The 24,622-nt window shown below is 39.4% G+C and overlaps 1 protein-coding gene across 1 annotated transcript in view; it reads left to right on the top strand.

Annotated features, from left to right (window-relative positions):
• The window catches only part of grm4 (glutamate receptor, metabotropic 4), a 238,550-nt gene extending 214,197 nt beyond the window's left edge, over positions 1-24,353 (top strand). The window contains exons 9-10 of the mRNA XM_062997427.1: positions 17,389-17,638; positions 24,304-24,353. Of these exons, the coding sequence (XP_062853497.1) occupies positions 17,389-17,638; positions 24,304-24,353 (300 nt within the window). The remainder of the gene's footprint in view (positions 1-17,388; positions 17,639-24,303) is intronic.
• The last annotated feature ends 269 nt before the right edge of the window (positions 24,354-24,622 follow it).

Genomic DNA, 24,622 nt, shown 5'->3' on the forward strand with positions numbered 1-24,622 from the left:
TGCAGAAATGTGAGGGGTGTACTCACTTTTGTGATACACTGTATATATATATATATATATTTCTATTTGTGCACAGTTTTTATCGGCGGTAACCCACCCATTCCGCTTAGCAGAAACAAACACAGGCACATCTCTGCACAAGAGAGGATTTTTCTGAAACTAAATGCAATGCAACCACAGTACGTCTCTTCCCTGTAGTTTTTTCTCTATCACGTACTGTATTACCGAGCGGACCTTCAAAAGTCAAAGAACTTAAATTTTACTAAATTGTTTTTGTGTTTCTAATGTTTTTTATGCTTGAAATGTAAGCCCAGTTTGGCTACAAACTATTTTTGTTATTAAAATATACTTTTATTTGAAAGTATACTTTTGACAACAATCTTTTTTTTCTCATTTAAGTGTTGTTTGAATTAGGCCTACATTTAAGGCAAGGTAGCAAAATTTGCATGATTGTTTATCATTGATATTAATATTGGGGGTGTCTTATAGTTACCCCGTAGCGCCTCTTTAAAAGGAACAGAGCCAAAAGATCCGCTCCCTTCAAAGATCCATAATTCCCATCACTATGCACTGCTGCTTTCACATCATCACATGAAAATATTCTTCCCCTTAAAGCTTCTTTGAGGTGTCCAAAAAGGTGAAAATCAGATGGTGCTAAATCCGGGCTATAAGCTCTCTCTCAGTCTCTCAGACACGACCAATTACTACTCCTCCAACCCGAAGTGCGGAAACTTTTTGAAGATCCCTTATATCTTGGAGGGAACAGTAATAACAATGTGTTCATACATAACATTAGCATATATCTAACAGATTAAGTAGCAAAGAGATTCTAAATTTAAGATCTTACCATTTTTAATATCCATTTAGACAGCAGACTGGATAGATTCTTTGCTTAGCTTATATAGTGATGGTGTTGCACTATATGTCTAAAGGCTTTTCATTTTTCAATGATTTAGAGTTCAGGAGCTTGGAACTAAATACTGTTTCTGACCAACCCTGCACTTACCATGATCAACAAATTGCCATTGCTCGAAAAGGAAGTGGATAATCAGTGTTTCCTGTGGAGTATAATATTCAGGCCTATTTTATTTTCCAAGCCAAGTGCCATGCTCTATAAAAATCAATTCTTATCTACATTCAGATGGGCGCTATCGGAGGGATGCTGAGTAGAAGCGAGAAAGAATCTGTCTTTTCTGACAGTCAGACTCATTTTGGGAATTTCCACAAAGCGCTGGCAATAATTCACGGGGTTCGATGTGACGAATTTGGAGCATTGTGTTTGCCACAAACAACATTTTTAAAAGGAATCAACATTTCAAAACAGCTGAACCTCAAAGTCATGGATGCTGACAAGCATAGCTAAGCCTGGTGAGGGTGAAATGACTTGTCTTTTAAAGCAATTAAATGCCTCTCCACCTCCTGGCACTTGATTTATTTTATCTGCTTGCTCGTCACTCACTCACCGCCAGGTGTCTAAACAGAACACCCACTCCATCATCCGGTTGTGTATTTTATGTAGAATTTAACATAATAAATGTCACTGGAGGCTTTATGAATTATTTATACGAGGCCACACTGACTGGTCTCTGTAAAAGGCGATAAGTCTGTAGCTATAGAGCCAAGATTGAATTATAGGGTAAGCATTAAAAAGAGGTAAATAATGTTAAACTGTGAGAACTGTCTCAAGTTGGGACAGTGGGTAAAATGCACTGAGACAGGAATGTCTTAAACAGTTGATTCTGTCATGATTGGGTTTTTAAGGAGCATTAAACAAAAGCTCGATCACTAACAAACAAGGAGGGTCAAAGTCTGCATGAGCAAATAATCCACCAGTTTAAAAATGTTTCTCTATGCACATTTGCAAGGAATTTGGGGATTTTGCCATTTACGTTTGAGAGAACCTAAAGAAATTTGTGCATAGAGGTCAAGGTGGTACAGTGGTAGCCTAGTGAGTAGAGCTTTGGGCTATCAACTTAAATGTTGAGTGTATGAATACCAGCTGTGCCATGCAGCCACTGTTGGGCCCTTGAGCAAGGCCCTTAACCCTCTCTGCTCCAGGGGCACTGTACAATGGCTGACCCTGCGCTCTGACTCCAGCTTCCGAACAAGCTGGAATATGCGAAGAAAGAATTAATTGTACTGTACACCTGTATATGTATATATGACAAATAAAGGCTTTCATTCATTTCATTTCAAGGTCAGAGTTATACTGAATACCTTTGACATTTAGACTGCACTAATAACAAACCATCATGCTTTTTTTTAATTAATATAACCACATGGGCTCAGGAATTCTTCGGAAAGACCCTAATAACACAGGTAACAGCGACTGTGTTTATTGACAAAATGGTCCTCCAACAATAGAGACCCAAGTCTTTTAAACAAATGGTGGTATATCAAGCAAGAATAGGGAAAAAAAATCCCCTGTAACAACCTGGTTGGAAACGGTGAGGGTGGGAGGAGTAATAATTGATCGGGACTGAGAAAGAGCTTATAGTCCGGATTTAGCGCCATCTGATTTTCACCTTTTGGAAACTCAAAGAAGCTATAAGGGGAAGAAGATTTTCATCTGATAATGATGTGAAAGCAACAGTGCATCAGTGGCTACACACTTAACCAAAATCTCTTAAAATTCTTAATAAATAGAGTTTTAAAAAGTGCGGAAACTTTTTGAAGAACCCTCGTACAACAAAGCTACCTTTTCCAACCATTTGCTATTCTTTTGTTGTTGCTTTTGCAGTGTTGCATGTCATTCTTGCACTTTTTCTCACTAGACATTCATTTATTCATTTACATTTTCAGCACTTTTTTTATCCAAAGCGACTTACAGTACTGTGACAGTATATTGTCTAAGCAATTAAGGGTTAAGGGCCTTGCTCAAGGGCCCAACAGTGGCAACCTGGCAGTGGTGGGACTTAAACCGGTGACCTTTTGATTACTAGTCCAGTATCTTAATCGTTAGGCTACAACTGCCCTCATTCATTCATTCATTTACTGTCACTGCTTTATTCTATTCAGGGTCGTGGTGGGTACAATTCTCCGTGTGAAAGATAGGAAACACCCCAGACAGGCTGGCAGTCAATCACAAGAAAACACACACACATACACACACACACACACACACACACACACATATACATATTCACACCTAGGTCAATTTTAAATAGCTCCAGTTAACCTGACTGCATGTCAGGAACTGTGAACTCCCAGAGAAAACCCACCAAGACACTGGGACAATTTGCAACCGCTCCACCAGGGATCCAAACCCAGGACCTTCCTGCTGTGAGGCAACAGTGCTACCCACCGAGCCACTGTGCCTGTCTCAGCAGACAGACTAGTCTAATTAGGGCTGAAGTTACAATCCAAGAACCAAATTACAGAAACATGATTAAAAATAGCATAAGTCAGATGTCACATGATCTTGTATTTCTCAAAGAACTGAAAAACTGAGCTTTCAATGAGATTCAAGATCAAGTGGCCCCATTGTACTGCCGGATGATTTGAGTTTCTATTATGCCCATGCACATGCTCTTGTAGTGTTTGTAAAAATTGTTCTCTATTGTGCTGTTGACAGAGTAATTACTGTATGTTTGGTGGGAGAACCAGGTCCACAATCCACACACACTCCACACACTTATTACATACAGCTGTGAGCTTTGAATAAAATCCTCTGCTATCCCCCTACTGGTGGGTTTTTTAGATGAGCCTCCTACCAGCATTCCAAAACTCTGCCAGACTTTTTGTTGCAGTAGCTCTAACTTGGCCGCTGGTGAACATGCCATATTGTGCTTTTCAGGACCATCGATCCTTACTTACGACCAAAGAAATGTATTCTGTGATGAGCACTTTTGTCCACGACCAGGGCAGTTGTAGCCTAGTAGCCATCACTTCCAGGTTGCCACTGTTGGGCCCTTAAGCAAGGCCCTTAAGCAAGGCCCTTAACTCTCAATTGCTTAGACTGTATACTATAATGCTTAGTTCATACTACAAGATTTTTGCCCTGAGTTACGTTCGCCGACTGGTCGGCGCTAGATTTGCCGACTCGAGAGCAACTCTAGCTTGTCAAATATCTGGATCTGAGTCGCACAACTGACAATGAGTGCTATGTCAAACAGCCAATGAGAACGCAAGATATGGTGTGGGGGAAACGCAGGGGAGGAGTTGTAAAAAGGTGGGACAGGGGCATAATATAGTTTATATCAGAATACATCAGCACACACAAGTTTTACAGTATTTCTGACCTGATCGTTCTCTACAAAACATAACTCCAACGCTGCATTGCAAAAATATTTATAAACCTCCAACTCACTATAGAACAATCCAAGCTGCTCGCGTAGCCAAATCCACTCAGATTCATTTATTTTTTCTCCTTGATTTTATGCTGCACATCAGCGCACAAACTTTAATCGCTCGCTACTTGTCGACGTGGATTTTTGGACATGGTATCATTAACCCCCTCGTCACTTCTCGCGTTTGTTTTCATGACAGAACGTAGTTTGGGAGACCAGAGAAGCTCATCTGCAATTCCAGCTGGTGATAGATGGTGTAGTGTGAAACCCCCTATCGCCGATCAGTCGTGTAGTGTGAAAGCCACACCTGACTTGAAAGACTCCCGATTACAAGAGATCCAGTTGTGTAGTGTGAACTGTACAGCGACCTGACGACTTGGAAAGACGTGTAGTGTGAACTTGGCATTACAGTCCTGTAGGTCGCTTTGGATAAAAGCGTCTGCTAAATGCTGAAAATGTAATTACGTATTAGGGCAGTTGGAGCCTAGCAGTTAAGGTACTGGACTAGTAATCAGAAGGTCACTGGTTCAAACCCCATCATTTCCAGGTTGCCACTGTTGGGCCCTTAAGCAAGGCCATTAATCCTCAATCGCTTAGACTGTATACCATCATAGTACTGTTAGTTGCTTTGAATAAAGGCGTCTGCTAAATGCCGAAAATGTAAATGTACATGACAGCAAAATCAAGCCAATTATAACACAATGTAATTTTAGCTTAAGACTGTGCATGTGCTAAATGTGTGCAAACGTGTTAAAGAAAGAAAAAGGTGCAAACTGATTTACGGTCAGTTCCCAAAGAGGATCAGTTCTTTCAAATGAGCGAAACAATGTCTCGCCTGCTATACATAATACAGAAGGGTTGTTAATGCAAATTATAATCACATAAAGTCTGATTAATTAAGAGTAAAATTGATCATTTAAACTAAGCTAACACCAATCACGAACAACACTTAACAAAACTTCTAAACATGGACAAGAGCATAGACTAACAAGGGCATGGACTAACTAACAAGAGCATCAACTAACAAGAGCATGGACTAACTAACAAGAGCGTGAACTAACGAGCATGGACTAACTAACAAGAGCATCAACTAACAAGAGCACAGACTAACAAGAGCATGGACTAACTAACAAGAGCGTGAACTAACAAGAGCATGGACTAACTAACAAGAGCGTGAACTAACAAGAGCATGGACTAACTAACAAGAGCATCAACTAACAAGAGCATAGACTAACAAGAGCATGGAATAACAAGAGCATGGACTAACTAACAAGAGCATCAACTAACAAGAGCATAGACTAACAAGAGCATGGACTAACTAACAAGAGCGTGAACTAACAAGAGCATAGACTAACAAGAGCATGGACTAACTAACAAGAGCGTGAACTAACAAGAGCATGGACTAACAAGAGCATGGACTAACTAACAAGAGCATCAACTAACAAGAGCATAGACTAACAAGAGCATGTACTAACTAACAAGAGCGTGAACTAACAAGAGCATAGACTAACAAGAGCATGGACTAACTAACAAGAGCGTGAACTAACAAGAGCATGGACTAACTAACAAGAGCATGGACTAACTAACAAGAGCTTGAACTAACAAGAGTATGGACTAACTAACAACAGCGTGAACTAACAAGAGCATGGACTAACTAACAAGAGCATCAACTAACAAGAGCATAGACTAACAAGAGCATGGACTAACTAACAAGAGCGTGAACTAACAAGAGCATGGACTAACTAACAAGAGCATGAACTAACAAGAGCATGGACTAACTAACATGAGCATGGACAAACTAAAAAGAGCATCAACTAACAAGAGCATGGGCTAACTAACAAGAGCATGGGCTAACTAACAAGAGCATGGGCTAACTAACAAGGACATGGACTAACTAACAAGGGCATGGACAAACTAACAAGGGCATAGACTAACTGACAAGAGCATGGGCTAACTAACAAGGACATGGACTAACTAACAAGGGCATGGATTAACTAACAAGGGCATGGACAAACTAACAAGAGCATGACAAAAACAAAACAAATCAAACCAAAATAGTCTCCACCTAAGGATTCACAGCTGCTCCCTTAAATGCTCTGATCGATACCTCTGAAACAAGGAGCGGCTGTGGATCATTAGCTTCACTGACTAATCAGGATAGAGGGGGTGTTGGCTTTACCCATAAAACAAACCACCTCCATGTGCTCTCAGAGAGAGAAGCGTGGCACATAAACAAACTCCGGGAGCACAATGAGGCTGGATTCGTGACAGTCAATCACTCCTTTTTGGCATGTCAGACACATGACATTAAGTGCATAAGTCAATTATATAAAAGACCAAAAGCATATAGTCCTACAAAAAATATGAGTAAAAGAAATACATATTTTGTATAATAAAATAAATGCAAAACATTAATTACATTTGCAAATTCCTCTTCTGGTTTTATGCATTTCATTAGTTGTACATAAATTAACATGTAGATTATTTCATTATACACCAGAACAGTTTGTGCTTAATTCAGTCTTTCACCATGACTGACAGATTCAGGGTGTCAAACACATGCTGTATGCAAAGGGGGTTTAGTGACCTAGTTTACTATGATATATGGGCTGCACGGTGGCTAAGTGGGTAGCACTGTCACCTCACAGCAAGAAGGTCCTGGGTTCGATCCCCAGGTGGGGCGGTCCGGGTCCTTTCTGTGTGGAGTTTGCATGTTCTCCCCGTGTTTGCATGGGTTTCCTCCAGGAGCTCCGGTTTCCTCACACAGTCCAAAGACATGCAATTGAGGTGAATTGGAGATACAAACATTGTCCATTACTGTGTTCAATAGAAACTTGAGAAGTGATGAATCTTGTGTAATGAGTAACTACCCTTCCTGTCAAGTTTAAAACATGAGGTTAAAATCCTAATAAACAAACAAACTAACTATTATATATGATAGAACAGCATAATAATAATAATAATATATACAGTACTTATGAGGCTTGCTATACGTCATAGTGAAATAAGTAGTATGTTTAATAGAGCCGAAGTACCCAATGACCAAAAATAGATGAGGTTTAACAAGAATGTTGTTAATAACGCCTATGAAGCTTGAATTCCCTTACAATCATAATATAACCAATCATAATATAACCCAATTATTTTATACACCTTTCTCGAAAATTTCTTTCACCAGAATAACTGGGCTGCTAATGATTGTAGGTAATAACAATTGGACTGCCTCGGCTGAACTAAGTTCCTGGGAAGATCTATAATGCTTTATGAGATTAGTATGATGCCACATATTTGCACCGATCACCTCCTTGTTTCTACACTCACTGTCCATTTCATCTTTGTAGTTCTACAATTACTAACTGTAGTTTATCTGATTCTCTGCATGCTTTGTTAGCCCCCTTTCATGCTGTTCTTCAATGGTCAGGACCCCCACAGGACCACTACAGAGTAGGTATTATTTGGGTGGTGGATCATTCAGAGCACTGCAGTGACACTGACATGGTGGTGGTGTGTTAGTGTGTGTTGTGCTGGTATGAGTGGATAAGACACAACAATGCTTATGGAGTTTTATGAACACCTCACTGTCACTGCTGGACTGAGAATAGTCCACCAACCAATAAAAAAACATCCAGCCTATAGCCCCATGTGGGCAGCATCCTGTGACCACTGATGAAGGTCTAGAAGATGACCAACTCAAACAGCAGCAGTAGATGAGCGATCGTCTCTGACTTTACATCTACAAGGTGTACCAACTAGGTAGGAGTGTCTAAAAGAGTGGACAGTGAGTGGACACAATATTTAAAAACTCCAGCAGCACTGCTGTGTCTGATCCACTCATACCAGCACAACACACACTAACACACCACCACCATGTCAGTGTCACTGCAGTGCTGAGAATGATCCACCACCTAAATAATACCTGCTCTGTGGTGGTCCTGTGGGGGTCCTTACCATTGAAGAACAGGGTGAAAGCAGGGTAAAAAAGTATGTAGAGAAACAGATGGACTACAGTCAGTAATTGTAAAACTACAAAGTGCTTCTATATGGTAAGTGGAGCTGATAAAACGGACAGTGAATGTTGAAACAAGGAGGTGGTTTTAATGTTATGGCTGATGTTTCTTGTATGATAAACAGTAGTTTATATGCTGATATTTGACTTCTGGAAATCATAATAAATAAAATAATGTAGCATTTGGGTTCCACCAAGGTCTTTAATTTGTTTTTGCTGTCATGACACAATCATTAAAGCTCCAAAGTGAAATATGTAACCTAATTTTAGACATAAATATGTTTAAACAAAAGTACTTTTGTTTAGTAAGTAAAAATAGGTCATGAGGGTTTTTATTCATCCTGACTTTAAGACAGTTCTATTTCATGTAGCTGCAGTGCTGAATCTGACTGAACTGTAAAGGTATCATCAGCATAGAAGTGTCAGCCAACATTGTGTTTGCAAATTTCATATCCAGGCGGCTGCATATGAAAGGAAAACTTTTATGGGCTGAGAACAGACACTGGGGGGACACCATATGGCACTTAAAACCTCCATGGATGGTTACAGATTTGTAGCAATATGTAACATCTTAACCAGGCGAGAACTGTCTGTCTCAAACGACCATGTTTCAAAGTGTTTATTAAAATTTCATGGTCACTAGTGTCATGTTGTAGGATCTACTTACAGTTTTAAACTAAAAGAGTAATGGGGCAGCTGCAGGAGCACTAAGCAGAATTTATAACAGCTCATTTGACACCTTATTTGTACCTAAGCCAGCTGGCAAGATAACTAGTGCTCTGATTACCATTGTGCTGAACACTGAACACTTCAGATTGAGAAACAAGTCCTTAAAGACTGGTATATTCATTGGGCTAAAGATTTCCTAACATTCCCTATCTTTTACATTAAAAGGCAGAAGTACAGATGTGCTGCAGGTGGCACAGCTGGTAAAGGTGGTGCCACATAATACGATTGCTTGATTGCTTTTGGTCCCTGTCTTCGAAAAGTAGTGCATGTTCATCCCATGTCTATGAAGGTTTCTTTGAAGTACTTGTTTCCTCCTACCTTCTAAAACCACCTCTATTGTGACCTCAGTTGTTTATGGTGTGGATCTATTTTGGGCCTTGGTCACATGATTACACCATACAATTGCTACAAATTAAGCTCCAAACTTCCTTTTATAACATTCTGAATATGCTCTACTACTGTCTGGAACCATTTACATTTACAGCATTTAGCAGATGCTTTTTATCCAGAGTGACTTACAACTAGGACTGAACACAGTTTGAGCAATTGAGGGTTAAGGGCCTTGCTCAGAGCTCCAACAGTGCAACTTAGCAATGGCGGAGCTTAAACTGGCAACCTTCTGATTACTTGTTCAGTACCTTAACCATATAGGGATGCACATGGCTCTGGCATACAAAAGATCCTCACCTGGTATAAGGGTGTTAAATGTATGCCAGGAAACATTCTCTATGGTATCTGTCTGTTTTGATGGAAGCTCTTGACTTGTTTCTGTATGATTTAATACGACATTTTATACGTCTACAGCATCAAAGGCAACCTGAGAATTTGCCTCTTTAGGGGTGTCTAACACATACTGCATGCAAACGGGGTTTAGTGGACTAGTTTGCTACAATAGCCACTATAAGAGCATAATAATAATAATAATATACACTTATGTGGCTTGCTATACGTCATATGAAATACATAGTATGTTTAATAGAGCCAAACGACCCAATGACCAAAAATAGATGAGGTTTAACAAAAATGTTGATAATAACACCTATGAAGCTTGAATTCCTTTGCAATCATAATATAACCAATTATAATACACTGATCAGTCATAACATTAAAACCACCTCCTTGTTTCTACACTCACTATCCATTTTATCAGCTCCACTTACCATATAGAAGCACTTTGTAGTTCTACAATTACTGACTGTAGTCCATCTGTTTCTCTGCATGCTTTGTTAGCCCCCTTTCACCCTGTTCTTCAATGGTCAGGACTCTCCCAGGACCACTACAGAGCAGGTATTATTTAGGTGGTGGATCATTCTCAGCACTGCAGTGACACTGACATGGTGGTGGTGTGTTAGTGTGTGTTGTGCTGGTATGAGTGGATAAGACACAGCAGCACTGCTGGAGTTTTTAAACACCTCACTGTCACTGCTGGACTGAGAATAGTCCACCAACCAAAAATATCCAGTTAACAGCGCCCCATAGGCAGCGTCCTGTGACCACTGATGAACTCAAACAGCAGCAACAGATGAGCGATCGTCTCTGACTTTACACCTACAAGGTGGACCAACTAGGTAGGAGTGTCTAATTGAGTGGACGGTGAGTGGACACGGTATTTAAAAACTCCAGTAGCGCTGCTGTGTCTGATCCACTCATACCAGCACAACACACACTAACACACCACCACCATGTCAGTGTCACTGCAGTGCTGAGAATCATCCACCACCCAAATAATACCTGCTCTGTAGTGGTCCATATGGCAAGTAGAGCTGATAAAAGGGACAATGTGTAGAAACCACGAGGTGGTTTTAATGTTATGGCTGATCGGTGTATAGATAACCTGTTTGATGGACTCAAATGCCCTTAAACCTCAGTAGTTTAAGTAGGTTTATTTGTTCTAGACCATTTTACCAGATCAAGCAAGCACTATTTTTACTCGCTCTATTTTTATTTCTGCAAGACCTGAACTTGTTTTAAGCCTTAATAACTTGTTATTGTAATATTGAGTGCAGTCTCAATATCATTAAGTAGCTCGCTTGTAGGTTCTTGGTTTCGACCTGCACTTTTCTCCCAGCATCCTGCAGAAGCGTGGACAGGGATCACAGCAATGAGTCATTCTTAATCATACTGCGTCTAGGAGCTGGTGCTGAGGTCACAACTACGGGAGCACAAACACACAGCAGTGTTTTAAAGCAACAGCAGGGGGTTCACAGCAGAACTGGTTGGAAGCCAAGCCATTAGTGCATTGTGGGAATGTAGAAGAGATAAAAAAAAAACTGCACACACACACACACACACACACACACACACACACACACACACACACACACATTCTGGGTCTGATAGCTTAAAAGGCAATCATTGTTTAAAAGTCATGTTCTTCAAAGTGAGCTAAAATACACAATAGTCACCATCACATCCAAATGACAGGATTGATGACATTATTACTGTAGTCATGGGTTTTGCCAAAAAGCTGCAATTTTGTTAAATCCATTCAATCTCTGGCTTTAAACTGAAAAAAAACAACAACATTTAGACCGAAAAATGGCGACTTCCTGCAAGTAGCGGGAAGCCATAGTGCACACTAGGGTTGGGCGATATGGCTAAAAAATCTTATCTAGTCATATCTCGATACACTTTTGAGAAGTGGCGATATACGATACGATATAATGTAAACTTAAAGTACAATGGCAGGCCACTGCCCGTATTTGAGCTTATATTGTTTATAAGTTATGTTAAAAACACAAAACAATGTAGTTCTGATCACATTGTGACCACATTGTGACTACAACCGCTAGGCAGTTGTAGCCTAGCGGTTAAGGTACTGGACTAGTAAGCAGAAGGTTCAAACCCCACCACTGTGAGGTTGCAACTGTTGGGCCCTTGAGCAAGGCCCTTAACCCTCAATTGCTCAAACTGTATACTGTCATAGTACTGTAAGTCGCTTTGGATAAAGGCGTCTGCTAAATGTCGAAAATGTAAATTCTGACTAATTACAGTGTTTATATTTTGTATTATTACAGGCTGTATTTGTATTCATACTGACAACATTTATATTAAACAAACCAGCAGATTCTCACAATTAGGGCTGTGCAATATGAATATTAAAAAACTCGTATCTCAATATGCCTTTGAAAAGTGACCACTGCCCGTATTTAACTTATATTGTTTATAAGTTATCTTAAAACACAAAACATGTTAGTTCTGACAGAATTACAGTGTTTATGTTTTGTATTATTACAGGCTGTATTTGTATTCATATTAACAATATTTATATCAAACAAACCAGGAGAATCTCACAATAATGCTTCGAAGAAATGAGCAAAATAAAAATCCAGAAAAATATAGTTGAATATTTGATCATGCTTTGCTGTCATTGCAAAATGAAAGCGCACGTTAAACGTTGTTCCATTAGGGATATAATCACTTTGTTTTTCTTCTTGAAGGCCACGTTACATGTTTCCAGAATATTTCCAGAATATAATAATACATTTTCAACAGTGTTTAGCCTCCTATAAGGTGAAAAGCTGAAACCAATTAAGAGAGAGATTAAAATTCCACCCAAATTCGGTATCCGGAATCTGATTGTTGTATACAGCTGTTTTTCAAGGCTTCATTTGTGTGAGCAAAACGAATGAATCTTTACCATAGATAAGAGCACAGCTCCCTGATTTGATTCCAATGAATGATTTGTTTGAAAAGAGTCGTTTCTGACTCTTTACTCAATGATTCAGTTTGCATGTGTGTGCGTGCACTCGCCCACCCACGCAGCGCTTGTGCTCTGTTTTAAATGTTCTCAAAAGGTAACCTGTGTATCCTATACATACACAATATATCGAATATGGCCATTTTTAACACTGTAAAAAGTAATATTGAATATATCGATATTCACGATATACCGCCCAGCCCTACTCACAATCACATTAATGCTGTCCGTTTTACTTCAAATTAATGCCAAGTTCACACTACACGACTTTCTGATTTGTCATGTCGCTGTACAGTTCACACTACACAACAAAATCTTTTGCACTCGGGAGTCTTTCAGTCGGTGTGTATTTCACACTGCACGACTGATCTGCGATAGGGGGTTTCACACTACACCATCAATCACCAACTGGAATCGCAGGCGAGCTTCTCTGGTCTCCCAAACTACGTTCTGTCACGAAAACACACGCGAGAAGTGACGACATGATACCACGTCCAAAAATGCACGTCAACAAGTAGCGAGTGATCAAAGTTTGTGCACTGATGTGCAGCGTAAAATCAAGTAGGAAAAATAAATAAATCTGAGTGGATTTGGCAACATGAGCAGCATGGATTGTTTTGTAGTATGTTGGAGGTTAATAAATATTTTTTGCAATGTAACGTTGGTGTTGTGTTTTGTAGAGAACAATAAGGTAAGAAATACTGTAAAACCTGTGTGTGCCGATGTATTCTGATCTAAACTATATTTTGCCCCTGTCCCGCCTTTTTACACTCCTCTCCTGCGTTTCCCCTCGCACCGTATCTTGCGTTCTCATTAAGTGTTCGTCATAGCACTCACTGCCAGTTGTGCAACTCAGATCAGATATCTGACATGCTAGATATCTCGATTCGCAACTGCTCGGCGAGACGCTCGGATCGAGTTGTTGGGTAGTTCACACATAGCGATTGAGAGCCGAGTTTCGATCGCCAAGCGAACGCCGAGTTGCTCCCGAGCCGGCAAATCTAGCGCCGACCAGTCGCCGAGCGTAAATCAGGGCAAAAATCGTGTAGTGTGAACTAGGCATAATGAGCGTCAAAAAAATCCCGAAAACGTTTAATATTTGATAATGCTTTGCTATCATTGCAAAATGAAAGCGCACGGTAAACAGCAGCACCACGACCCAAATCAACCACAGCTTACCTTGGAGGCCATCTTGTATATTTGTGCCCTAGTGCACACACACACATTATTATTATTTTTAGTGCTTACACAAAGCAACCCTAAAACTCTATATTTTCACCCTGAACGAAATATAATCTATGAATATTAATTAATATGCAGATTGGAAATTTACTTTGTGTTTTCCTGTTGTCTTATTAGAGACCATGACTATTTCCAATGCTTTATCCTGGTCAGACTACTAGGAAATCACTGGACGCATTGCAGACACAGACCCTGGACAGGATGCCAATCCATCTTAGGGCCTCGGCCATGGCCCTCCCCAGACATAGCCAACAACGTCTGTCTGCAGACATTAGACAGGCTGATAGCACTGCTTGGTTGGGTTGTGGACTAGTGACATTTACTGCTGTGTCACCCAAGTGGCTACTGAATTATATACTGTACAACATGTGAAATATTACACCACATTACAAATATAATTATTATTATTTATTTATTAGGATTTTAACATCGTTTTACACTCTGGTTATGTCATGACAGAAACAGTAGTTACTCATTACACAAGATTCATCACTTCACAAGTTTAATGTCAAACACAGTCATGGACAATTTTGTGTCTTCAATTCACCTCACTTGCATGTCTTTGGACTGTGGAAGGAAACCGGAGCGCCTGGAGGAAACCCACACAGACATGGTGAGAACATGCAAACTCCACACAGAAAGGACCTGGACCGCTTTACCTGGGTATTGAACCCATGACTTTCTTGTTGTGAGGCGACAGTGATACCCACTGAGACACTGTGCCGCCCCACATTACAAATAGCTTTACATTATAAACGAGAGACAAACTCTGTAGTTAAATGTTACAGGTCTCATTTGGATCTTCTTTGGGATGCTCATACTGGGTTGAGCATTTACACCGACTAGGCATAACATTATGACCACTGACAAGTGACGTGAATAACACTGATTATCTCTTCATCACGGCACCTGTTAGTGGGTGGGATATATTAGGCAGCAAGTGAACATTTTATCTTCAAAGTTGATGTGTTAGAAGCAGAAAAAATGGGCGAGCGTAAGGATTTGAGCGAGTTTGACAAGGGCCACATTGTGATGGCTAGACGACTGGGTCAGAGTATCTCCAAAACTGCAGCTCTTGTGGGGTGTTCCCGGGTGCGGTAGTCAGTATCTATCAAAAGTGGTCCAAGGAAGGAACAGTGGTAAACCGGCGACAGGGTCATGGACGGCCAAGGCTCATTGATGCACGTGGGGAGCGAAGGCTGGCCCGTGTGGTCTGATCCAACAGACGAGCTACTGTAGCTCAAATTGCTGAAGAAGTTAATGCTGGTTCTGATAGAAAGGTGTCAGACTCCATGCCTTAAGGGGTCAGGGCTGTTTTGGCAGCAAAAGGGGGACCAACACAATATTAGGAAGGTGGTCATAATGTTATTCCTGATCAGTGTATATAATAATAATACCATTAACAACAATAAAAATAACTTCATCTAATAACGTCTGTTAAGACTCAATCTGTCATGGAGATTAGACAATAGTGGGGCTCAGTTCAGAATCATGTCCTTTTACCTTGCCAAATATGAGTTATGGAGGTGCATGGATTAGCAAGTCAGTTCTTTTAACTCAGTCACATGTGTCTCATTGGGTGTTAATTTGCTCTAGGTGAGTGTTTTTGTTACCCATGGTTTCTTCCGCTAGTTTGGCCAGATTGTACCAGTGCCAGGTTCAACCTTGGCACCCACAAGAATTGAAAATGAATCCAATTTGCAGGAAGCTTAACCAAGGTAAAATAACACTGCACAAACATAAATAATAATGAGAAAATAAAAGTGGTGGTCAGGGCAGTTGTAGCCTAGTGGTTAAAGTACTGGTTCAGTAATCAGAAGGTTGTGGGTTCAAGCCTCATCACTGCCAGATTTCCACTGTTGGGTCCTTGAGCAAGGCTCTCAACCCTCAATTGCTTGGATTGTATACTGTAAGTCACTTTGGATAAAAGCATTTTATAGGGCAGTTGTAGCCTAGGGGTTAAGGTACTGGACTGGTAAGCAGAAGGTCGCCGGTTCAAACCCCACCACAGCCAGGTTGCCACTGTTGGACCCTTGAGCAAGGCCCTTAACCCTTAGTTGCTTAGACTATACTGTATACTGTATAAAGTAACTAACGAAAGACACTTAAACATCCACAGCATGCAATGGAGAAAGTGGACAGAAAAGCAATAGCGCAGAAAAAAATAAAGGCATACAAAAATAATTCTTGATTTTAACTCCGCTGCCACTGCACCACCAACCTTTTGATAATGGAGAGGGACAGACACATGCCTACTTTTAACATGCCACGACTTATTCATTTTGATGGACAGTCAAGTTTTACCTCCATTATGCCCCAGTCTAATGAAAATTCTTGTTAAGTTGTAAAAAATAATAAATAAACCTGGTAAAATAAATAAATAAAGAATAAATAAACCAGGTTAAACCATTTGTAAAAGCCCTACAAAAATTAAGATATGTTTATTGTAGAAAAAATTTAAACAATACCTTAATACTCTGTAACATGAAGTGATACTGTATGTTTCCAGTTATAAGGTTGACCTCCAATGAATTTTAATTATAGTAAAAATATTAGTAATGCGAGTGGTAATACTCTGTATCGGTATCAGTCCGATATTGGCCCAAATCACTGGATCGGATATCGGAAGGAAAAAAAACATGGAATACGATCCGATACTGTTGCTTAATGTAAATAACACTTAATGTAAATAAGGACATTGTTTGTGTGTAAAGCAAATAACACACAAAGATACGTTCCAACAGAGTGCTGTTTATTGCCAGCTTACTCGGCAACTGCCGTAACAAGGTGCATCTTGATGACATCATTAACATGTGCCACTGATCTACAACTCATCCGCAACAGCCATTCAGAAATTAAAACACACAGATCTACTTCAACTTTTAGCATTTAAAAAATCATCTACTGCTGCCACATCTAAAAACACTGTTTAAACACAATAAAAATCTCTTTATAAATGATAAATTGCTCACCTGAGATAAAGAAACTCTATTTTGTTCCGGCTTGGAGATCTCTCACATCCTCAATGATTAATCCATTTATAATTAAATAATAATAAATGTTCTGTGTGTAACAGTTAAAATAAAAACAGCAGTTTTGTATAGGTGTGATGTTGTAGGTTCTGTGTTTATTCCTTTAGAATATTTGCTTACAGTCTGAGCATTGTTATTTAGATAGCTAGTTTAACCATGGTGCATTGAGACATGTATTATTACTGCTTAGTTGTTTGAGAGGAGAAATGACGGTATCGGATTGGTATCGGCATCATCGGATACTCAATTAAAATTTAAATATACTCAAACGGTATCGGACATAAAAAAGTGGTATCGAGCCAGCCCTAATCGTCAGTAACAGACAGATACTAAACAAAATGTGACAGCGGTAGAAACTAATGGCTGAATTATCTTTCCTTTTTTTTACAGATGTACATTCAGACCACAACTCTGACCATCTCAGTCAGTCTGAGTGCCTCAGTGTCTCTGGGATTGCTCTACATCCCCAAAATCTATGTGGTGCTTCTCCATCCTGAACAGAACGTGGCCAAGCGCAGCACTCGCAGCCTAAAAGCTGTGGTCACTGCTGCAACCATGTCTAATAAATTTAACCCCAAGGCTAGCCTGCGACCCAACGGAGAGGCCAAGACCGAGCTGTGCGAGAACCTGGAAACTCAAGGTAATATAAAATATGATTATTTCTTTTTTTAAATGCTATTTTTTTTTACTGAAGTAAAAGTGTTGAGTGTTTAACAGCTGCATTTGTTCAGTGTATACAAATGGAAAGTAGTAATTGCTTTATAATAGCTGAAGTAAATCAAATTGAAATGTTAAAGCTTAAAGGTTTTATTAAATTGTAAAAACATGACAATTGTCAGGCTAAACCATGAAAAACAGTACAAAAAAAAAAATAATATACACTGATCAGCCATAACATTATAACCACCTCCTTGTTTCTACACTCACTGTCCATTTTATCGGCTCCACTTACCATATAGAAGCACTTTGTAGTTCTACAATTACTGACTGTAGTCCATCTGTTTCTCTACATACTTAGCCTGCTTTCACCCTGTTCTTCAATGGTCAGGACCCCCACAGGACCACTACAGAGTAGGTATTATTTAGGTGGTGGATCATTCTCAGCGCTGCAGTGACACTGACATGGTGGTGGTGTGTTAGTGTGTGTTGTTCTGGTATGAGTGGATCAGACACAACAGTGCTGATGGAGTTTTTTTTTTTTTCCTTTTTCTCCCCCTTTAGCACATGGGGGAGAAAAAAAAATGAGTGCCCTTTACCCTAAGGGCACTCATTCCTCATCTCTTGTGCAGGCGCCTCTAATCAGCCGGCAGAGGTCGTAATCGCATTCTGACAGAGAGAGACCCACATCCGGTTCTTTGTCCCACCCCCCAACTGAGCAACCGGCCAATCCAACAGCGCCTCGTGGGCAGCGTCCTGTGACCACTGATGAAGGTCTAGAAGATGACCAACTCAAACAGCAGCAATAGATGAGCAATCCTCTCTGACTTTACGTCTACAAGGTGGACCAACTAGGTAGGAGTGTCTAATAGAGTGGACAGTGAGTTGACACAGTATTTAAAAACTTCAGCAGCGCTGCTGTGTCTGATCCACTCATACCAGCACAACACACACTAACACACCACCACCATGTCAGTGTCACTGCAGTGCTGAGAATAATCCACCACCCAAATAATACCTACTCTATGGGTGTCCTGGGAGAGTCCTGGCCATTGAAGAACAGCATGAAAGGGGGCTAACAAAGCATGCAGAGAAACAGATGGACTACAGTCAGTAGTTGTAGAACTACAAAGTGCTTCTATATGGTAAGTGGAGCTGATAAAATGGACAATGTGTGTAGAAACAAGGAGGTGGTTTTAATGTTATGGCTGATCGGTGTATGTAAATATGACAAAAGCATTCTTCATCTTCAAGTATATAGTATGTTGTGACATTTCTGGATATTGAAATTTTCAATTTTATTCTACTCATTCAAATTCTGCAATGCAATCAGATTTTATTTCAGGACCAAACCAGCTGTCATTAAAACAAAACAATTCTCATCTAGTAAAATATTGAAATGCCTGTTTAATGTGCTGTTGTTCATCCCCACATTGGCTCTTTAAGCAGCATATGCACCTATTTAAAGGTTAATTTGCCAGGCTCATTCACAGTGATGACAACTACAAAGAGGAAAACTGCCTCTCCTTGTTAAACAAAAGTCTCTTGCTGACTGGCTAATTTAAATATGGATAAACTATGCACTAGGCAGATGGGCTGTGTACAACAGCAGTAAATAAAGCATAAAGAGCTGAATCAGCCATAACACCTTACACGATTATGCATGCCCACCCCTCCAACCAGAGCTGGCACAGATGGGAGAGTGAACACAGATAGCTCCCATATTTAAGAGAAACCACAGGATAAACAAGAAAAAATAGTCATAAGTAATTAATGCTTTCATTTTCTTCAACCAACATAGGCAGTAACAAACCCAGAATAATACACTGCACAGCCAAAATAAAATGTAGAAAAAAACCAGGCAATTTATGAAGCGTAGTAAAATAAGAGGGACAAAATTGTACAATCGGTACACAGTTGACTAAATGTTAACTGGTCAAATATAGGAGACAATAAAAAAGCTTTTATTTCTCAAGATGAAACTAAAAGAAACTGGGAATCAAATAAATAATATTTAATAAAATATCATTTATTTTTATTATTTTAAAAGAAAGGGGAACTTTGTATGGTTTTACACAGTGGAACTATGGCAGCAAACTGTCCAATGTGGCATCAGGTGATGCAACAGTCTAATCCACTAGCACACTACTGCAGAGATCTGAAAAATCTGAGAATTCAGTTAACAACATGGCTGTGTGGCCTTTTTATGTGCATTTTTCCACCTGAAGGACATACCTACTTTTTACGGCTTTTCATTCAGAAAGTTTATAAAATAAAACAACATTTATACACTGATGAGCCATAACATTAAAACCACCTCCTTGTTTCTACACTCACTGTCCATTTTATCAGCTCCACTTACCATATAGAAGCACTTTGTAGTTCTACACTGTAAAAAATGAGGTGTTGAAATTACTTTAAAAAATTAAGGCAAGTGTTTGCATGGATCTTTTTGAGTTGGATTAACTTTCTGTTCTATTAAGTAAATGGAACCTATCTAAGCCACTTAAAATATACTTAAATAAATTATCACAGTATAACTAAAATCACTACGTTGATCAACTTAAATATTTTGAGTTGATTTTTAAGTTGAATCTACTCAGGTTTTGTAATAAATACAACTAAATAAAGTCAAAATGAAGGACTACAAATTCAAGTTGTACCAACTCATTTTTTAAAGTACTCCCAACATAGAAAGATCCATGCAAACTATTGCCTTAATTTTTTTGCTTTTGTATTACTTAAAATACAAGCACACTTAACTACCACTCAAATAAATCAATTTCCAGACATCAAATACAATATCTGCATTTATTAAAAGTGCAAACAATTAACAAGCAGCAAAAGGGCTTGCACACACACACTATATATATATATATAACCACCATATATATTTCAACACCATCAGGCTTAATTAATCTGAATCTATTATGCTGAATATTATGAAGCTTAGTTAATTTGGACCTACTTAACAATTTAAGTTGTTCTAACATTAAATTGTATTTCTGTTCTACTTAAAACTGTATATGTAACCTTTTTTATTAATTATATGACAATTCAGTTAAAGAAAATGAAAGACACCTTTGGAAAGTCCATGTTTTGTTATGCAACAACAAATTAAAGCATCTGCTTTGGCAACCAGCTGCCTCACTTTTTTTTTGAGTTTTCTCAACTTCAGGCATTCGTACTTATTTTTTTTAGTTTCCTTATAAGTTCACTTAAAAGAATTTTTTTTCGGAATACAATCAAATAGTAATTGTAATTTTGTCCAACTTTAAATAGTGATTTGAGTGAACTAACAACCTAACTTAGCAAAGCAAGTTGCACAACTGCTTGGGCTCCTGAAGTTGAGAAAACTCAAAAAGGTGAGGCAGCCGGTTGCCTTAGTCAGCTTAACCTTTAGATTTTTAAGGTTGACTAAACATTTAACTTTAAGTTTACTAAACTGTGTTTTTTTAACTAAAAAAAGCAATTACTAAATGTTTTTTACAGGCAAAAGTTTTTTTTACATATCTGAACTGGCAGTTGGTAGCTCAGTGGTTAAGGTACTGGTCTAGTTGCTGGTTCAAGCCCCACCACCACTAAGTTGCCACTGTTGGGGCCCTGAGCAAGGCCCTTAAACCTCAATTGCTTGCATCGTATTCAGCCACAATTGTAAGTCTCTTTGAGTAAAAACATCTGCAAAATGTAAATGAATATGTTACACTCTTAACAAGTAGCTATGAAAGAAATTTAAGACAATTTAAGAAAATGTTATTAAAATGTTTATTTGACTTTCACAACAGACATTTATTTTAAGCCATAAACCTGTGCCACTCCAGCAAAAGTATAATTAGCATCAATAAACAAACTAGTTTTCTAGTATAGTAAGCAGAGTCAGGATACAAACACGGCAATGGCCAGGAGCACCCTTGGTAATGACACAATCTGTAATGTTTCAGTAGTACTTCTGGACTGGGATTGCATTGCATATTAATCTGCAATAAAAAACACAAACAATTTTAAAATCATATATTTCAATTTAAACAATATGATGATTTAGCTCTCGTTTAATAATCAATTAAGACATGCACAGTAAATCAGCTAAAGTTGAAGTATGTATGAAATTAGCAAAATTCCAATAAATTGACAATAACCATATTAATGTTTAAGTTTGCAACTATAGCTAACTATGAATACCATGAATGAGGCCCTACCTAATTCACAGCCGTGAAAATCACATCAAATGAGCCGCTTACTTACAATCATACTGCATCATAATTAAGTGTAACAGACTGTTTTGTAATGTGCTGTACCACAGACAAGTTTAGCTTACTAAGCTAACACAGTTAGCCCCAGGCCATTCAAACAAATGGGCATCAAAACCCGCTAGCATGTCAGCTAACATCGCTCTCTGTGTACCGAAAATGGTTAAATTGTCACCGACAAGCCCAAATTTGCAAATAGTTTACACTCGTACACCTTTATATAAATTAAAAATTTGAAAAGAACTCGCACTCGTCTGCCATACAATATTTGAAATCTTTGGTTGAGAAAATACGTAAAACTAAAATGCTAGTAATTCCCCTCGTTATTCAGTCAGTTTATACTTTATGCATTTCTTAAGTTTTAAACATAACTTGTATTATGTTGAATAGCTGAATACCTACCTCAGGGCAGGTCAGGGCAAAATCCAAAACTTCAGCGCGTTCTCAGTGACGGCCTCAGTGTTGGCCTCGGAGAAGTGCGCATGCGCGGTGACAGAACGTACTCGGAGCTTCTGATGCTCTTCTTTGCTTCGTTCAGACAACTCAGATATTTTAGTCGGCTCAACTCAAAATTGGTATGATGTTGAACTAAAGCAAAAATAATGCGTTGAAAAAGTTTACAATTTTAAGTTTGTCTAAAACAATGTCTTTTTAAGTTGCCCAAACTCAAACATTTGAACAAATGTAACAAACTTAATTTTTTTTGTTGAACTGACTTATTATATTACGTTTAATTTACTAATGTGCTGAATCATTTTTTACAGTGTACAATTACTGACTAGTCCATCTATTTCTCTACATGTTTTTTTCAGCTTGCTTTTACCCTGTTCTTCAATGGTCAGGACCCCCACAGGACCACTACAGAGTAGGTATTATTTAGGTGGTGGGTCATTCTCAGGACTGCAGTGACACTGACATGGTGGTGGTGTGTTAGTCTGTGTTGTGCTGGTATGAGTGGATCAGACACAGCAACGCTGATGGAGTTTTTAAACAGCTCACTGTCACTGCTGGACTGATAATACTCTACCACTGAAGAACAGGGTGAAAGCAGGCTAAAAGTGTGTAGAAAAAAACAGATGGACTACTGTCAGTAATGGTAGAACTACAAAGTGCTTCTATATGATAAGTGAGCTGATAAAATGGACAGTGAGTGTAGAAACAATGAGGTGGTTTTAATGTTATGGCTGATCAGTGTATATTGTTTAAGCAATTGAGGGTTAAGGACCAAAAGTGACAACTTGGCAGTGGTGGGGCTTGAACCAGCAACCTTTTGATTACTAGTCCAGTACCTTAACCACTAAGCTGCAACTGCCCTGTATCCTATATGAAATGTATGTGACGTCTGCTTAATGATTAAATGAAAATGTATTTTAGAGAACGACACTGTGCAGAGGTGCACCATCATGATGAAACCATAAAGAAAGTTTGCTAAACTGTCAAAAAGCTTAAAGGTCACAGATTTCTAGAATGTAAGTAATCCACAATAATTAGAATTATCTTCACAGAAACAGCGGCTAAATCTAAACCACAAAACAAGTCTTTGCAGCAGAAGCAGGGCAGAAATTTCATGAACACTCTGTTAAAAAGGTGGCATTTAATGGAAGTATAACAATAAATGTAGGGCAGTAATAGCTTGGCAGTTAAGTTACCACATGATCAAGGGTTTAAGCCTCTTCACTGACCATAGGTTTAAATCATTGTTCAAAGTTGCTTTGTCCACATACAGTAGCATGTGTGACACTGCCAAAGCCAACATTATCACATTTACAATTTTCCTTTATCCAAAGCGATGCAAGCAGGTGAGGGTTAAGGGCTTTGCTCAAGGGCCCAACAGTGGCAACCTGGCAGATGTAGGGCTTGAGCCAGTGACCTTCGAGTTACTAGTCCTGTACTTTAACCGCAGAGCTACCACTGCCCTACATTCAACAAGTAACCAGTAAGGCCACTCAGGTGGCGCAGCGGTAAAACACGCTAGCATACAAGAGCTGGGATTTCGAATCCATCGTATCGCATCTCAGCTCTGCCATCCAATTGGCTGTTGTTCAGGGTGGGACAAGTCGGGCCAGGGTTCTTCATAACTGGTGCAATTACTGTACAGCCTCTGCTGGTGCCTGCGCAAAGTTGGGGAATAATGCTGATCAGGGTGTGGCTCTCCGTGCACAAAGCTGATCCGCATATGAACTCACCTCGTGCAGGTGAAAAGAGGCAGAGGGGGCGTGTGTCAGTTGCAAAGCTCCTTAGTCAGCAGTGGAGGGTTGTATCAGTAGAGGTGAAGCATAACACAATCAGGGTAATTGTATATGACTAGATTAGATCAATTGGGGGGGGGGGGGGGGGGGGGGGGGTGCTGCTTCATGTTGTCTCCTTTTTGTGCTGCTTCATGTTGTCTCCTTTTTTTCAGGACTTACCCCCAAACAAACATACATCAGCTATAGCAACCATGCAATCTAGCAAAAATGCAAAAGGCAGCTTCCTAAGAGTCACTTGTGGAAGACAGCCTCTAAAGATGAACCACTCTTCTGGTTTCCAGATGGAGGAGAGATGTGACCATGGACTGATGACTTCACGGAACTTTCTACATGAAGAAGACCATAAGAAGACCCTGAGGGAAAAAGTGGGAAGTCCATACTGGTTCAGTGATGGTACTGTATGTTCCATTAATCACTGGCATCCAGCAAAACAGAAGCACACCCTGGAACCACCTGCAAACATTTATTACA

This window comes from Trichomycterus rosablanca, chromosome 6, assembly GCF_030014385.1.
Source record: "Trichomycterus rosablanca isolate fTriRos1 chromosome 6, fTriRos1.hap1, whole genome shotgun sequence".
Classification (NCBI taxonomy): Eukaryota; Metazoa; Chordata; class Actinopteri; order Siluriformes; family Trichomycteridae; genus Trichomycterus; species Trichomycterus rosablanca.